General features: G+C 43.5%; 1 protein-coding gene across 2 annotated transcripts in view; it reads left to right on the forward strand.

Annotated features, from left to right (window-relative positions):
• Positions 1 to 18519, forward strand: part of Prmt3 (protein arginine methyltransferase 3) — a 73178-nt gene that overhangs the window by 17758 nt on the left and 36901 nt on the right. For both annotated transcript variants that reach the window (XM_041649881.1, XM_041649891.1), the window contains 2 exons: positions 1211 to 1332; positions 9163 to 9262. In XM_041649881.1, coding sequence (XP_041505815.1) covers positions 1211 to 1332; positions 9163 to 9262 — 222 coding nt within the window. The remainder of the gene's footprint in view (positions 1 to 1210; positions 1333 to 9162; positions 9263 to 18519) is intronic.

Genomic DNA, 18519 nt, shown 5'->3' on the forward strand with positions numbered 1-18519 from the left:
ACAGAAATGAACTTGTTTGGGAGCTTTTGCTATATATAGTCATGCTATATATAGTCACAATGTATACTTGTACTGTGTATTTTTTTTTAAATATTTATTTATTTATTTATTATGTATACAATATTCTGTCTGTGTGTATGCCTGCAGGCCAGAAGAGGGCACCAGACCCCATTAAAGATGGTTGTGAGCCACCATGTGGTTGCTGGGAATTGAACTCAGGACCTTTGGAAGAGCAGGCAATGCTCTTAACTGCTGAGCCATCTCTCCAGCCCGCCTGTACTGTGTATTATTGCTTTTTCTCTGTTTTGCTTTATTTTATTTGGAACTTGACAAGTTATTTTGTTTGCAATGATATTAAAAGAAAAGTCATAGAGATCAGTACCTGGCACTTAAAGTAGATGGGCCCTGGAATGATACATATTCAGAACAAATTTATAGCATTAGTGGGGGATGTCACAATGAAAGATTTATTTTTTTTTAAAGATTTATTTATTTATTATGTATAAAGTATTCTGCCCTCATGAATGCCTGCAAGCCAGAAGAGGGCACCAGATTTCATTATAGATGGTTGTGAACTGCCATATGGTTGCTGGGAATTGAATTTAGGACCTCTGGAAGAACAGCCAGGGCTCTTAAGCTCTGAACCATTTTCACCAGACCACAATGAAAGATTTAAAGCCCAGCAGTTTACCTCCAGATACTTCTCAGGTTAGCATAGAAGGCATTAGATACCACTGTAATATTCTCTAGCAAAATGTGTTTATTAGATTCCCCTCCCAACTCAAGTCCCTACCCCTTCCCTCTGGTCACCTCCCCATGTGTTCTGTATGCCCCTTTGTCTTTGTAACTTTTTAAATTGTATGGGATCTACTTTAGTTCTTTGCTCAAACTTGAAAGGCTTGTTTCTACCCACATTGAGCCTCAGTTAGACTCTGGCAATAGCAGGGTAAAACACGTTTATATTGGCCATGGAATTGCTGTGTTTGTGCAAAGTATCTCTTAATTTAGCATTATTGGCCTAACTATAGAAGACCATAACCAACTGTACCATTATTAAATAACTCATAATAATTTGTTTCTGTGCAAAAATGCCATATTTACTCAATAAAGTTAAACTTTTTATCAAAAGGTGTTCCTATCCCAAAGAACTCTCACGTTTTGTACAGTTGGAAACATCAGCCTTTCCAATAGTTGCTGCTTTATTTCCCAGGTCGTTCTGGACGTTGGCTGTGGAACTGGGATTCTCTCGATGTTTGCTGCCAAAGCTGGGGCAAAGAAAGTGATTGCAGTTGACCAATCTGAAATCCTCTATCAGGCTATGGATATCATAAGGTAGGTATACATTTAACGCTCAATTTACAATTCATTCTGCATTTGAAAATGTATATATTGCTTAATTTTTAGTAAATATCTAGTAAAAGATAGTCAAAATATTTGTCATTTTGCAAAAGTCCACCAGCACAATAAAATCTTAAGTTGTCTTGAGCTAGGCGTGCTAGCTCCGAGTCATCCTGACAGTTGTTAGAGAACTGTTCTCGTCCTCTTTTGACCCAGAGTACTGATTATAATAGAAAATCAGAACTCTCATAGGATGATATTAACACAAGACGTTCCAGAACAAATCCGTCAGTGATACTTTCTTTAGGACACAGCAGTTATATTAAATGTGGAGCTTGTGTTTTTATTCTCTGACATCAACCATATTCCTCCTTTATACTAATTCTGGAATGAGTAGAAGTGAGCTGAAGTTGTGGCTGTGTGTATGCCTTTCTGTGGTTTTGTGAGGGTTTTTATTTCTCATTTGTATGATGCACAGTTAAGTATGTCATTGTCATTCTAGGGTTCTATAGCAGGTATCTCAATCATGTGTGCAAACAAATATGAGAGTCACCATCCCAACAAAAAACTATTTTAGAAAAGCTAACAAAAATTCATTGTTGGTAATAAGATTATAGGAAGGCACTTTTGTCTGGAGTTCCGGTGTGCAAAACCCTGCTCCTTTAAAATCAGCTTAGTCCTGCAGAACTGGACCACTTGTGCTTCCAATTGAATTTTATATTTTATTGAAATGATGGAAAGGACAGTTTGTTTCCATTCCCAGAGCTTTAGAAACATGTTTGACATGATCATGTTCACATTCATTGTATCCGAACTTCAGTACTCAAGGTATAGTGTTCAAACTTAGAGACATGTTTAAAACATTTTTTTTTTAGTTTTTTTTTTAAATTGGGTGTATGAGTGTTGTGCCTGTATGTATGTACGTGTGTGTGTGTGTATATATATATGTATATATATATGTGTGTGTGTGTGTGTGTGTGTGTGTGTATTGTGCATGCCTGGTGCCTGCAGAAGCCAGACAGGGCATTGAAGCCCTAGAACTGTAGTTATGGACAGTTGTGAGCCACTGTTTGCTGAGAACTAAACCCATATCCTCTAGAAGAGCAGCCAGTGCTCTTACCTACTGAGCCCTAATTTTTATGTACATGTTCAGGTTTCAGTTCCATGATGAGCTCACTGTTTCAGAGGTCATGGCTCAAAGTCAGCTGGATTTGTGTTACCCTGGAGTTGAGGCAGAATACTTTGTACTTTGGCAGAAGGGTGTGGAAGAAAACTCACTTGATGGTGTGGGTCAGGGGAGATCCGCGGGGCAAGTTCTGTTTTCAGGGTGTAACCTATTTCTCCCAGCTAGTCCCTGCTTTATTCCATGTCCCTGTGACATCATGCAGTGGACTTAGCCGTTTTTGAACGCTGTGCCTTCGTTACCCAAGCACTTCCCCAAAGCCCCAGCAGCTGGCAACACAGCCTTGACACCGCAACGGAAAGGAAGGTGTCAGTGATATATGGGGGAAGTTCTTTTTAGTCTCTTTTGCTTTGTGGTCATCTCAGCACTCTGTTGTGACCTGTCACTCATGGAGGGTGCCGGTGACAGTGAAGTCTCAAGGAGCAGGCAGTAGGTTTTAGAGTGTGGTGCCCCTGCACATACTTCTCTTGCATCTGTGTAGTGGGAGCTGAGGCCAAGGAGGTAACTTCCCACCAGTTCTTAGTGCTGCAGCAGGCCACTGCCTCTGCCTGCCTGCTGAACGAATACCTTGTCACACTGGGATTTCTGTGTGTTTTTTCTGGATGGGAATGTTCAGAGGCAATAGTTGTATCCTAATACCAATGTGTAGTCTTTATCTCACTGTGCTAGGTGGGCTGGCTTGACTTGCGTTGAGAGCATTGTTCTGCTAGTCCTTCATGCCACGGAGAGGAAAACAGGCATGTTTTGCTAAAACTTACATTTTAATTTTCTTGAAACTGTCAGCTACTAAAGCCACTGTTTGAGCAGTACGTGACACATGGGTCCGAGTACCCGCTGCAGGGTTCTGAGTATGTTCTGTGTATCGCAGCCCTGTTCTGTTACTTTCCTGTTCATTTGTTTTTGTAGGAGAATTCTAACATAATCCCATGCACCATATCAGTAAATGCATCATCAATCATGTATTTGATTCTTAGTTCAAATTTGTTACTAATAATTTATTAAATACAGTGCTCAAATTGTAGGTTCTCCCACTTATTAATAAACTGCTAACATTTCTTTTAGTGAAATAATTTTAGTTATTTAATATAAATCAGTGTATCAAAGTTTAAAAATAGTTCAGTCAGCTATTCTGAGGTTGCCTGTAGGGGAAAATGTACTTAGGATTGCAGAGGTGTTAATGCTGACAAATAAAACTGAAGCATGGAAGAGAACTGAATTGCTTTTCTGCTATTATGTTTTTAACTGTGCAGAGAGTAATCATTTCAGAAACATAAACTTACATGAGGATGGCAAAGCTATTCCACCGGCAGACAGTCGCATGCTGTGTTCACTTTCACGTCTCTGCTGGATATATTTTGCCATTTCGCTGGTTCTCCCCGACTCAGCCATGGACAGCTAACTTATCATTCAGACTTTGATGTAGCTGGAGAGGTTTCATGGGAAAGCTGATCTATCTCATGTTCACATTGCGGTACTTTCAGCCCCAGTGTGAAGTGGAAGGTGCAGTCTTTCATGTGGCCACTGTCTAATATATTAAGCATGATAAGAAAAGCCTGGTGAGGTGTATAGCTCAGCACCGAGCATCTGTCTAGCATATGTGAGGCCTGGGCTTGACCCCAACACCACACACAGAATAAAAACAATAACCAAAGCCGGTTTTGACCTGCTGTCTATCCTGTTTACATAAACATTTTCTAGAATCTCCCATCTTTTCATCCCTAACCACATACAAAACAAGATTATGGTGGACATTTAGCAACACTTTGACTAGAACTGACACAGGCTTCCTGAAATGCCAGCTCCTCTAGTCTGATGGGTACCTGTCTGGTGAGTGAGTTGATGAATGAACTTTCAACATCTAGGACATCAGCAGTCAAGTTGCCCTCCTAGGGCATGGAGCCTCCTCGCCTGCTTGAATTTGATGATTGTTTTCATTGCTGTTTTTACTGTGGGAGAGATTGAGTTACTGTATCATGATTTGTGCAATTCCACAGCCTTGTGCCAGTGGATGCATGGGGAGTGGAGAACCCAAGCAGTAGCCTTGTCCGGGGCCTACTTCTGAGATGTGTATCCTCCTCCCCTTTTGTTTATCGACCAGGTGTGTTCGTTCTTAATGGATTATGTACCTGTGCTTAAGGAGCTGGGGTAGGTCTGGTGTGTGAGGGGTAGAGAAGGTGTCCTGGTCAGGGCAATAGTTATAGCCATGTTTCAGCCCCTTTGGCACACCCACCTCGTGGACCTCTAATCCCCCTTTGGGGTGTGTGCTGTGAAGAATGAAGAATGACTTTATTCAGTTTGCTGTGCACTTGAGTGCTGGGTCCTGCATGGGTTTGCCGATCTGATTTTTTTTCTCCCCCACCAAATTGCCAGAATCTTTTGTTTTCTGATACCCTCTTATAAAACATGCTTTTATTATTACATTTTTAATTGTCATTTCAATATGTTTGGGCAACAAAAGATGAAGAAATCTGTGGTCTTGGCTCACTGAATTGAAAGCTCACGGTGCTGCACCTATTAGAGTATTCTTGTCTCCTGTCACTTACTTTCAACTTTTGTGACACACCTGTTTACTTTTCTCTTAATTTTAGGACCATCTGTCACCACTTTTAAATGTCACTCACTTGATGCTCTGTGCTTTCTACTTGTGTATTTTCTCGTTTCTTAAAATGCTAACCGTGTCTGTATATCTGAATCACTGGGCAAAAGTGGATTGCAAGCTTAATCATACACTCTTACTCTAAAGATACATGAGTGGTTCTTCATCGACTTTAAGAAAATCTGACTCCATCAGCCTCACCTTTCAACTCCTGGTGTGACCTCTGCCTCTTCCATATAGTTCACTGCCAGCTCTCTTCTCCTGGGGCCTCTCCCAGTATCAGCTCCAGAGATCCCGTGGCACACATGCTGCTCACTGTCCTCTCTCCATATTTTAACAAAGCAGGCGAGATTGCTGCTCTGAAGACAGGAAATAAACAGAGAGGGTTTTGCTCTAGTTTCAGTTTCCATACTGAATCAGATTCATAATTCAGTGTTTATTGGATTAATTGAGAACTGCTTAAAGGGTTCTTTTTAAAAACAACAACAGGCAAGTATTACCACAGATTGAAGCTTTACTAGTTTTACAGTAGATTTTGTTAAAGAGATTCATTTAGAATGCTTTTAGACTCAAAGTAAGTCATAGACCGCACTTGGGTTTCTAAGTTCAGTCTGTAGGCCTTTCCTGAGTGGGGAATGTCAGCTGGTGCTGAAAACTGTGTGGAGCAACCCATGTTCCTGGGGATGGGGGGACTTTGTCTCTTCTGTGTAGCCTGAATCATGTTCTCTCTCCTCTCCATGTCTGTATCTGAGCTGTGATTGCTGATGCTAGCAGCATTGCAAGATCGTAAATGGCCCGAAGAGACAACTCCACACAGCCATCCAGAGATGTGTCTGCCTGGGTGGATGGCATACTGCTCCTTTGAGAAGCATGCACTGTTTTAGGAAATAGCAAACAGCTCTAATATTTTCTAAGTATTCCTCTGAAAAATTCAAAACTAAGCAATTTTTTCTTTTGTTTTTGCATTAAATACAGCATAGGTATAGACATAGAGAAGCATGAGTGAGCAGGAAAATTCATAAGTTCACAGAACAGAGGAAACTAAACCCACAGTAAGCATCATCTCCTCTTCCGAATCCGCCTTATCCTCTGCCCTTCCCAGTCAGACAGGCTTCCCTGACCACTCTCCTGCATCCTCCCACACATGTGCCCTCACACGTGGCTGGGATATAAACCCACAGAGTGAGTCACCAGGATAGGTGCACCTGCCGACTGACGGGCTTCCGAAGTGGTTATGCCAGGCTGTTTTGGCATCAGTCATACGTAACCATTCTCATTTGAAGTATCTGCAGGGTTTGTTAATAAGTGTTGTATGGGCCCACGGAATTCCCCTTGACACCCCTCCCTCCCCCGTTTTTGTTTGTTTTTCGAGATAGGGTTTCTCTGTGTAGCCTTGGCTATCCTGGAATTTGCTCTATAGACCAGGCTGGCCATGAACTCAGAGATCTGCCTGCCTCTGCCTCCCAAGTGCTGGGATTAAAGGTGTGCGCCACACCACACAGCAATATCCTTGCTCCTGTTTTTTTTTTTAAAGCCATCTAAACTGTCCCTCTTGGTGAGTTATTTATTGCTTTGCCCATTCTTTCTTTTCTTTCATAATTTTTTTTTAAAAGATAGACTTGATACTGAATTTAAGTGTAGGTGAGCAGGGGCCTCCAGAGAACCTAACTTGTAAGTGGGAAGCCCTCTTATCCCCACACCTACCCACAGGCCCACTTACTGAAAGAAGCCAGGTAGGAAGCATGTGTTCCATATGATTCCCTTAGCAGCAGTCTGCAGACTAAAAATATCACAAGCGGCGAAAGAAACAAAACTACAGGAGTTCAAGGCCAGACTCAGCTATATAGTGAGTTCAAGATGGTCTCAGAGAGGGAGGCGCATGGCGGGAGAGGGTAAATAATTTTCTGAGACTGAGCAACCATAGCCTTTCATGTATTGCTGATCATGGTCACCCATGATAAGTGCTTCAGCAAACTGTATTTTCCAATGAATGCTTTAATGTTCAGTAATGCCCTTGATGCAGGAAAAACTCCCATGTAATTAAAATGTACGGTCTCTAACTGAGAACGTGGTTTAATTAGGTAGCAACTTAATTTTCAGCTTGCTTCCTCAGGTGGTCATTTTAATTCTGTCATTTTAAATTGCAGAAAAGAGGGGTTGAAAAATATATCTCTGTCATCAAGTATGTAGTAATGTGAGTATCTTTAGGCAAGGTTACAAGAAGTTTTCTTTTTTCCTCTGGTGGCCTTGATTTTGTTTGGTTAATTTTGTTTGTTTGGTGTTTTGTAGCCCAAGTCAATCTTGAACTTGGGCAATCCTCCTGTCTCAGCCTCTTAAGTATTGTGATAACAAAAGCGTACCACCATGCTTGCTCTAAAAGTAGTCCTCAGTTCCTCTGCACAGGAATGACTTTAATGTTCTGTGTCGTGTTTAAGGTGTGTCTATGGTGTTCACAAATACGTAGTCTGTGCCAGGTGCTAGCCTTGTCTCTCACCCTGAGTTACACTAGGCTGGGTAGGTTAGCAAGTTCCCTGAGAGTGGGCAGCTGTCAATAGCTGGAAGGTGTTGTAGGCCCTAGCTTCCAGCCCCCTCACTGCTGTCTTTCACTAGTTCCCGGAAACCTTGCCTTTGTTGTCCTTGCTGCTGTTTCCACACTTACTTGTTGCTTGCTCTTTGTTCTTACAGATACCGTGACTGCATAGGGGAGAGTATTCTTCATAAATGCAGGTTTCTTTTCAGGCTGAAGTATTGTTGCTAGTTCATGTTATTGCCTTGTTAATCAGAGAGGTTTTGGGCACCCATCAGTTGACTCTTCTACTGCACAGGCAAAGGGATTTAAGCATCACTTTGTTCAACAAATAGTGTGAACATTATGGAAAATAATCATTTAACCAGCTTTTAGAGTCTGTTTAGCAAACTAGTACATGGGTCGGCAAGAACTTTCTGAATAGAATTTGAGTGGCCTGAGCTAGTCTCTGATGTCAGCAGACTGGACTATGTGAAATTAAAAAACGTTTGCATAGCAAAGGAAACTGTCAGCTGAACACAGACAGCCCCAGCATGGGAGACAAGCCTTGCTAGCTATACTTCAGGCAGGGCTAATGCCCAGAATTTACAAAGAACTGCAGAAACTAACACCAAAGCATAAACCTTCCAGCCAACAAATGGGCTGCTGAAACAAACACTTCTCAGAAGAAGAAGCACAACTGGCTAGTGATTACTTTAAAAACTGTCCCTATCCCCAGGCATCAGAGGAATGCAAATTAAAACTACTTTTCGATACTACCTTACCCCAGTCAGACTGTCATCTATAAATCTGACAGCAAATATTGGAGAGGATGTGGGGGAAGAGAATCCCTTGTTCATTGCTGTACAGATTAGTGCAGCCATTAAGAAAATCAGTTTGGAGGGACCTCAAACCTAAAGTAGAACGACTGTGTGACCCAGCCATTCTTCCCCACGCATTTACCACAGAGGTATTTGCACATCTGTGCTTATTGCTGCTCTGTCATCTGGCTGCAGGGAAATGGAACAGCAGATGAATGGAGAATGAAATGTAGTACATGTACAAAATGAAATATTATTCAGCTATAAATAAAAATTAAATCATAAAATTTACAGGAAAATGGATAGAAAACATAATATTAAGCTTGGTTTTCCAAATTCAGAAAACACCTTATGTTCTTTTTCATCTGCAGATCTTAGCCTATAATGTATAGTGTATATATGTAGACAGGTTTAAGTGTGTATGATATAGTATACCATTACAAAGGAAACCAAGAGAAGCTAATATTAGGTGATAAGGAAAGAGAATTCGGGCAAGAGGACATGAGTCGTGGAAAAGTATATTATGCTTCCTGACTTTAGAATGGTCATGCTAACTGCAGAAGTTCACTGAGATCTGTAGTTTGAGACTGGACAAGTGTTAAAGTGGCTACAATAATCTAGCTGTGCAATGCCTTATTTGATTAAAATGTGGTGATTTTTTTATATGGTTTGTAAACAAAATATTTAATAGTCTGATTTAATTCATTATAACTTTCAGACTAAATAAACTTGAAGATACCATTATACTCATTAAAGGAAAGATTGAAGAAGTGAGTCTCCCTGTAGAAAAGGTGGATGTTATTATATCAGAGTGGATGGTAAGTAAAGTTTAAAAGTTGTTTTTTTTTTTTTCTCTGCAATGAACATGGTAGCAGTTTTTACTCCTTATATTTGATAAATGACAATGGTGGCAGGTGTTTTAGATAGTTCTGACTTTGTGGCTTCTGCCGACTAGCAGACGAATTCTTCTGTTTTTAGGTTTGTAGGGCCAACTAGGGTTGTGCCTTCCAAGTTTCTCCATCTTACTCTGTCCTCTCTGGCCCACTGCGCTGTGCCATCAGTGTCCTTTTGTGCACTGAGGGACTCATTGACTTGGTTCCATAGTCTTCTAGATTGTGTTGAAACCTTGCGTCAAGGTAGACTGACTATTTAAGTATGTAATGAGACCATGGTATTTAGCTTGATGAAGCCTATTCGGTCACAGATTTCCTATGTGGAAATTTGAAGGTTTTTAAAAAGTTCTGTAGATAAACTATATTGTCATGTAGTAAGTTTATTAAAACAGTTTAAGCTGCAGTTTTCTATCTTTTTTAATGGACATAGTTACAATCCATAAAATAGCAGTTACTTTTGGGAGCTTTCCAAGTGTTAGGGTTTAATCGTCACTGTCTAGTTCAGAGTGTCACCTGGGCATGGACAGCATAGCTTTAAGTTTTATTATATTATTTTATTTTCTTCTTTATTGCAAGTGGGTTTTCAGGACATATTTCGGCCTGGTGAATCATTCCAAGAGGCAGGTCCAGCAGCCCTCTGGTCTCTCTGTGCTGTTGGGTGTTGTGTTTCCTTTTAGCTGGCCTGCCAGCTGCCACCATGAGAATGGGTGCTCTTTCTTCATCTCCTCTGCTTTAATGTCTAGAAACTCAGATTTGTATTATTATTGTGAAATTTTTAAATAATGTAAAATTATGGGAGTTAAACAAATACCCCTTTGTTTGCCACAGTGTTTGAGCCAGTGGCTCAAGATAAGGAGAGATAAGAGGACTCTCACTTCTGGGAAAGGCTTTACCTGGCCTGTCTGCTAAGTGCCTCTGCTCTGCCGTCTGCTCCTTAAGACACATGCAGTCTGTTCCTGTGCAACCTCTTTTTTTGTTTTATTGTAACCCATTTTTATAAATTTTATTGAGATTATAATATACTTATATAATTTCCCCCTTCCCTTATCTCTCCAGCCCCTCGTGTGTGTGTGGGGGGGGTATATGGCTGCGGTTGTGTGTTCCTAGATACATACGTATGCTTGGTCCATTTAATGTTGTCTGTGTGTGTATGTTTTCAGGGCTGACCACATGGTGACCTTTTTGTACTTTAGTTGAAGCTTCTGTCAGAGCCATCCCAGGTTATGTTGTTATAGACGGTTGTTATTAAACCTCTTTTCTCCAGAGAGCTACAGTTCACTTGGTACTGGCAGATTCCACCACAAATCTCAGTGTAAATAGATGATGATAGGCTCTCTTCACAAGGGAACTTGTCCTGACAGCTGTATGTGAGTTTCTGTGTAAGTGCGAAGGCAGATGGTGTGTGGCAGGCTGAGGATGTTGCTGGGAGTCAGACTGCGTGAGCTCCAGCCTTGCTTCATTTCCTCTGGGCATGTGTGGAGCCTCTCTGCCTCGGCTTCCTGCTCCATAAACTGAAGAGACAGTAGCCCTCACTTCATGGCTTTTGTGAGGATCAGATGATGGCTCTGGTGCAGTCTAACCCTCAGGAACAGCTGCTCGGTGTCGGACAGTAGCGCAAGCGCGGGAGTGGGCTGCTCGCCTGGGCCCTGAAGCGTAAACTGACTGAGGAGCTGCCCAGATGGCTCCCCTGGACAGCAGAGACTGAGCCAGGATCATCCTGTGCTCCCTCCTTTCAGACATGACATTTAGAGTCAGCCTGGGTTTGTCTGTGCTTACCAACCCTTGACTCCCTGGATGAGGAGGACAGTGGCACACAGTGACTCCCCGGATGAGGAGGACAGTGGCACACAGTGACTCCCTGGATGAGGAGGACAGTGGCACACAGTGACTCCCCGGATGGGGAGGACAGTGATGCACAGTGAGTCCCCGGATGAGGAGGACAGTGATGCACAGTGACTCCCCGGATGAGGAGGACAGTGATGCACAGTGACTCGCTGGATGAGGAGGACAGTGGCACACAGTGACTCCCCGGATGAGGAGGACAGTGGCACACAGTGACTCCCCGGATGAGGAGGACAGTGATGCACAGTGACTCCCTGGATGAGGAGGACAGTGATGCACAGTGAGTCCCCGGATGAGGAGGACAGTGATGCACAGTGACTCCCTGGATGAGGAGGACAGTGGCACACAGTGACTCCCCGGATGAGGAGGACAGTGATGCACAGTGACTCCCCGGATGAGGAGGACAGTGATGCACAGTGACTCCCCGGATGAGGAGGACAGTGGTGCACAGTGACTCCCCGGATGAGGAGGACAGTGATGCACAGTGACTCCCCGGATGAGGAGGACAGTGATGCACAGTGACTCTCCGGATGGGGAGGACAGTGATGCACAGTGACTCTCTGGATGGGGAGGACAGTGATGCACAGTGACTCCCCGGATGAGGAGGACAGTGATGCACAGTGACTCCCCGGATGAGGAGGACAGTGATGCACAGTGACTCCCCGGATGAGGAGGACAGTGGTGCACAGTGACTCCCCGGATGAGGAGGACAGTGATGCACAGTGACTCCCCGGATGGGGAGGACAGTGATGCACAGTGACTCCCCGGATGGGGAGGACAGTGATGCACAGTGACTCTCCGGATGGGGAGGACAGTGATGCACAGTGACTCCCCGGATGGGGAGGACAGTGATGCACAGTGACTCCCCGGATGAGGAGGACAGTGATGCACAGTGACTCCCCGGATGAGGAGGACAGTGATGCACAGTGACTCCCCGGATGAGGAGGACAGTGATGCACAGTGACTCCCCGGATGGGGAGGACAGTGATGCACAGTGACTCCCCGGATGGGGAGGACAGTGATGCACAGTGACTCCCCGGATGAGGAGGACAGTGATGCACAGTGACTCCCCGGATGAGGAGGACAGTGGAGCGCACACAGCGTTTCCCTTCTTCATGGCTCCTGTGGATCTTGTGGATGTTACACTGCGGTTCTAGTGTTTGGTTCTTAACCACTCTTGACTGTTTTCTAGCAAAGCTGTGTTCAGAATGTTGGCATCAGACTGTGGCCTCGCTGTCCTTCACTTTTCGTCCATCTCGTCAACACGACTGCACTCCCAAGTTCTCTTTCATGTGCTCTTGAGTCCTGTATCCCTGATTCAATGGCTGTGACTGTCTGCTTCTTGCCTTAGTTGCTAGACAGTTTCTTGGACCATGCTGTTTCCCACAGAACCTTCCCAATGTCTTGGAGAGAATTGGTTTCAGTCCGATTTCTTTCCCCTGCAGGTATTTTGTTTTCATGTCAGAATGGCTGACGTTCTTAGATCTGTGTCTGAATGTGGCGAGCCTGTGTCTGGTGTCCCTGGAGGCCATGTTCATGGGGCTGCAGGTGTCTGAGTCTTCATCTTAGAACATGTCTTCGACACGTCTGCTCTGTTCCAGCCTCTGCTTCAGGACCTCACATATTGACGGTCTGCTCTCCCAATAGGATTTTTTTTTTTCAGTCTGCACTCCTTGCCCTGGGTTAGATTTTCCTCAAGTCCTTCCTGACTGTTGGTGCTTTTTTCCCATTGTAATGATTGCAAGTCTTTTCTTCAGTTCACTCCCTGCTTTTCAGCATCTCCTCTTGTTGCTTCACTTTCTCATCTTTGAATTCCATTCCTGTTTTATGCTGAGTAATGCCCATGTGTTCCGTAAGTTATGCTTCTTACCAGGCTGGAATGCACATCTTTTTGCACCTTACCCTCTCTCATTTATTGTGTACAATGATGGGGAGGAGCTGCGTGGAGTGTTGGGTAGCTGCTGTGCCTTGCTTTGTTTTTCCTCCTGCACACACGTGGACTCTGCGCAGATTTGCCAGGTATTAGCACTCACAGTGTGTTGTGTCGCTTAGAGGTGGTAATAATGGCCCTTCAGGGCCTGCTGCTGCCCTAAGATGATTTGGCCCTGCTCTGGCCCTGCAGCGTTTCAGCCTTCCCCCCTCGAGTTCAGCCAGTCAGTCTTTATAGATGCAGCTTCTTGGGAACGTTCACTCACGCAGTGGAACAAAGCCCCCTGTCAACTTGAAACACAGGAAGTACACTAGGAATTTACCTTTATTGACTTTGGCAGGATTTTAGATTACTGGCTTTGCCTCAGTTCTTCGAGCCACATCAAGCATTAATTAAATTAGGGCTTTGCATTTCCCTGAAGCAGATTTGTGCTCCAGAGTCCTTTGGAGTGGTGTGGAGTGAGGAGGTTTGGCCACCCAGTACCAAGCTGTTTGGGTGGGCTACTGAATTTACTGTGTTTGGCCATCCTTGTTATATGGGCCAGTTCCTTGCAGTCCTCACCTAGCTGCACCCCGTGCTTCTTCTGCATGTTTAGCAAATGCCGTTAGAACAGAATCTTACCAATTCGTCTAACAAAGGATGGTCTTTTCTTACTACATATTTGTTGTATTTGGAAGATTGAAGTCTTGTTCTTGTAACTCTCTAATCATACTGCTAGTTATTATTCCCTATAGCCTTGAAATTATGTGTGCGTGCAGTATGTGTGTATTATGTATCACGGTTAGTGTTTATGGTATTATAGCAAAGTACTTGAGGCTGGGTAATTTATAGATATAGATGATAGAAATTTCCAAAAACTGAAGAGTTTGCAAAGCTTTAAGTCCAAAGTCAGAACCTGTGTCTGGTCAGGGTCTGGTGTCAGCTGCCAAGATAGTACTGTGTACTCTAGTGGAGTGGATACTGTCCTGCCATACACAGGACAGAAGGGGACAAGCCCACCACCTCAAGTGTGAGCGGCTTCCTCCTCATGGCTCAATTTGTAAAAGTCCCCAGTTGTATTATTTTGAGACAGGATCTTCCAGACTGACCTCACATGGCAGCGTACAGCTCTGGCTGGCTCTGAATTGGCTGTACTCCTGCTTCAGTCTCCTGTGTGCTGGAAGGCAAGGCGTGCTCCATCATGTCTAGTTTCCCTTCCACCTCCCGTTCTATAGTCAATTTTTAGTTAGCATACAGAATAAAGGGCTTTATTATAATGTTTTCACACATGTGTCTCACTGTAAGTTGCTCATAATCCCCCACTGGCTCGCCTTCCCCTTCCCTGCTGGTCTCTTGCCTCTTACACGGCCCCCTCTGCTTTCATGTCATTCTTATATATAAATGTGTGTGAGAATCAAGTTTACTTCACATCAGAGAAAACGCAGTTCTTGCTTGTCCTTGTATGTGACACTCTTAGTCTCCCTCTTTTTAGGCTCTTTTATAGTCCCTCATCTGTTTTCTTGTCCTTTGTATGATTTTTTTTTTTTTTTTGGATTTTTCAAGACAGGGTTTCTCTGTAGCTTTTTGGTTCCTGTCCTGGAACTAGCTCTTGTAGACCAGGCTGACCTCGAACTCACAGAGATCCACCTGCCTCTGCCTCCCGAGTGCTGGCGTGTATGAATTTTTTAAATACAAAGTCTGCATATGAGAGGACAATATGTTTGCCTTTCTTATTTTACTTTATACCAGTACATTGTTGGTTCAGTTTTAATATATGAATTTAGGGAGACACACTGGGGCATAGCACACTCCGCTGTGTCTCTTTAATATGATTGTCTTTCCTAAAGGTGCCAGCTAATGCTTTGGTTGTTCTCGTAAGAGTGGACTACCCTCTTATAATTAATGATTCCTCTGATTTGATGTGGGGACTCTTGCTCTAGAAACACATTGCATCCTTCAGCCATGAGAGCTAACTGAGCCTGGAATAAGGGTGTGTGTGTTCTGAGATCTTGAGATGCTGCTGCTGTTCTTTTTTCAATTTTCCTAAAACTGCCACAGTGCAAGGGGTAGGGTCTTGTACTGATCAGGTCAGAGTGCCATCTAGTGGAAGAAAGGTTTTTAAACTTTAGCGTTTTCCAGACTGAGAGGAGCAAGTCCATGGCACTAGAGAGTAAGCACCTTGTGGTCATGGTCAGCGGGCCGAGCATGGTGTTGCAAGACAGTGGCCAGCACATACTGGATGCCTAGCAGGAGCAGCCTCTGTGATGCTCATGTTCACTCTTCCCCACACAGAAGGCAGTAATTAGGTGAAGTACTAGGAAGCAGGAGCTCCTTTGACGAATGTTTATTGTACACATATACAATTTTACTATCTTTTGACTGCACACTAATATAAAAATACTAAAAACTGTATCCTTCACCTTTCCCCTGTCACTCAGGACCCATCCACCTCTTCCACCAGAATCTGTGATTGCCCTTTTAAAGTGTGTGCATTTCTAGCCCACGGCATGCTCGTTCCTTAGCACCCTGTCTGTGGCAGAATAAAAAGTGCAGATTCTAGTCCCACACTTAGGTTCATGGACACTTAAGTTACTGAGCTTTTCTTAGTATTTATATTAGAATGTCATATATATTTCTACCATTTCACATTTTATTTTGCTTTTGTTCTTGTGTCAATTGAACCCGGCATTTTGTCCATACTAGGCAAGTCCTTTGCCTCTGAACCACACCCCCAAGTCCTTCCCTTTAACCTGTGTTTCTGTATTTAAGTGGATTTTTCACAATAGTCCCTAACATAAAATACCCGGGTTACACTTTGTCAGCTTTATGTTTAAAATCCATCTGGTGTTTGCCCAGTAGTGGCATAACTGGATCACCTTGTGGGTATGGTTTAGTTTTTTGAGGCCCTCTGTACTGATTTCCATAGTGACTACACTAGCTCACACTCACACTCTGAGTAAATGTGCCCTGTGTCTCTTTCTGTGTCTTTCGATGAAGTCTGACTTTTGATGTCAAAGTCCTTGGTCTTTTCCCCAAGAAGGTGAAAATATTTTTTTATAAACTTTATTCCTTTCCCTCTTACACTTAATCTTGAATCCACTCTTGGGCTTTCTGCCATGTGGTTGGATGATGCTGACTGCACTGTTGAATTCTGTGTAGACACCTTAGATCCTATAGGTTTGTTATGGGTTAGGTCTTGTAGTCTTGTATTGGGTACAAGCAATATTTTCCCCTCTAAGTTATTTCAGATGACTGTTTGTCAACAGTCTTTCCCAGAGTAACTTTATTTTTCACTACCTCTTAATTTGGCTTTTGCCTCAGGGTGTTTTAGTCATTTGATTAGGAAAGAGTCTGGTACTGAAAGTATCTGCCTTTATTTAATCACCAGTGAGCCTGTTGCAGGAAGATGTGAGCATGTTAGGAGTAGGCTCCTGTTTCCACAAGTGTGAATCTGCATCTCTGTGTTCCATGTGTTATTTTGAAGGACAAATGCAGCGTTAAATTTTATAAAGTAAATGTCAGTCTTGAAAGAAGAATGCCCCATGAGCATCATAGGAGGCAATATCAGGTATAATCCTTCCAGATGGTGCCCTACAGGTGAGGCAGCAGCCTGTGAAATTGTACTCTGAATTGCACCACAGATGATTGGGGCATTAGGAGCAAAGCTTTCTGTTATGGGTAATAAATGACTTGGTTCAGCACCAGGGACAGTTCCCAAGAAGTTCAAGCTGTTTGGTTACATTCACAGCCTTTAACAGAGTGACGTTGAGAGGAAGGACAGTAGCTGCTAACAGCTCACACACCACCATCAGCTACTCACTTCTTATTCCTCTCTCATACATCACATCCTGACTTCTGTTTCCCCTCCCTCCTTTCACCCCAGTCCCCTCCCCCCTGGAGCCCCTCTGATTGCCTTCAGAAAGGGGCAGGCCTCCCAGGAATATCAACCAAGAACACTAAGCTACACAACCATAATATATTTAAATAGAGGACCTAGCTAAGATCCATACAGGCTCCCTGTATTGTTGGTTCAGTCTTTGAGAGCCCCCATGAGCCCTGGTTAGTCATCCACTCACTTTTAATGAGGTCTATTAGTTAATTTTTATCAGTGTCATGCATTAATTCTACATATAATTGACATGTCATGTAATCTTTCACACCATTGTTTCAGTTGCTCACTAAGAAGCCACTCTGAAGTATTCTAATTCACATAGTTTAAAATTCTGATCCTATTTGACGTGTTCTGTGGGCAGTTTTTCGTTTCAGAATACCTGAGTCCTTCAGTACCCATGTCATCTTAATACAAGTATGTAATCTTCCAGTCAAGCAAATCAAGTGGAAATTGAGACCACGGCTTCTGTCATCAGACCAGGGTCATCAGTCTGAGTTCACTCACTGTTGTGTGACTGGATTTCCTTTCTAGGTCTGAAGCTGTTATCCTTTCTTTGCCTCAGTTTCTTCAGTAGGTGATGGCAGTGACAAATGCATTCTGAGATAACTAAATGACATGTTCTCCATAAAGCTCAGCCAGCACCACTCTTAGTACTCAGCAGTTCCAGTTTTAAAACAGAAGCTCGCTTTAGATAGGCCATGTTATTTTGTACCATTTTAAAGGCAAGTCTCCTTCGCTGTAGCCGTGTAGACACTCATGCAGTGGATGCTATTGCTCCTGCAGAGCTTGCTGCTCCACACAGTGTGGACCATGTGCTTGCACTTTTTTTTTTTCTCACACACTCCGGCACTTTATTTATTTATTTTTTTAAATTTATTTATTTAGTAAAGATTGCTGTCTCTTCCCCGCCACCGCCTCCCATTTCCCTCCCCCTCCCCCAATCAAGTCCTCCTCCCTCGTCAGCCCCAAAGAGCAATCAGGGTTCCCTGTGGGAAGTCCAAGGACCACCCACCTCCATCCAGGTCTAGTAAGGTGAGCATCCAAACTGCCTAGGTTCCCACAAAGCCAGTACGTGCAGTAGGATCAAAAACCCATTGCCATTGATCTTGAGTTCTCAGTAGTTCTCATTGTCCGCTATGTTCAGCGAGTCTGGTTTTATCCCAGGCTTTTTCAGACCCAGGCCAGCTGGCCTTGGTGAGTTCCCGATAGAACATCCCCATTGTCTCAGTGTGTGGGTGCACCCCTCGCGGTCCTGAGTTCCTTGCTCGTGCTCTCTCTCCTTCTGCTCCTGATTTGTACTTTGAGATTTTTGTCCGGTGCTCCAGTGTGGGTCTCTGTCTCTGTCTCCTTTCATTGCCTGATGAAGGTTAATATTCAGGAGGATGCCTATATGTTTTTCTTTGGGTTCTCCTTATTTAGCTTCTCTAGGATCACTAATTATAGGCTCAATGTCCTTTGTTTATGGGTGCTTGCACTTCTTGAAACCTACATTGTGGGCCCATTTATGATTGGCTGAGAAGAAACAGTCAAGGACATAGA

Source organism: Microtus oregoni, unplaced genomic scaffold, assembly GCF_018167655.1.
Source record: "Microtus oregoni isolate MIOR12 unplaced genomic scaffold, Mior012 000000F_ref0000247, whole genome shotgun sequence".
NCBI lineage: Eukaryota > Metazoa > Chordata > Mammalia > Rodentia > Cricetidae > Microtus > Microtus oregoni.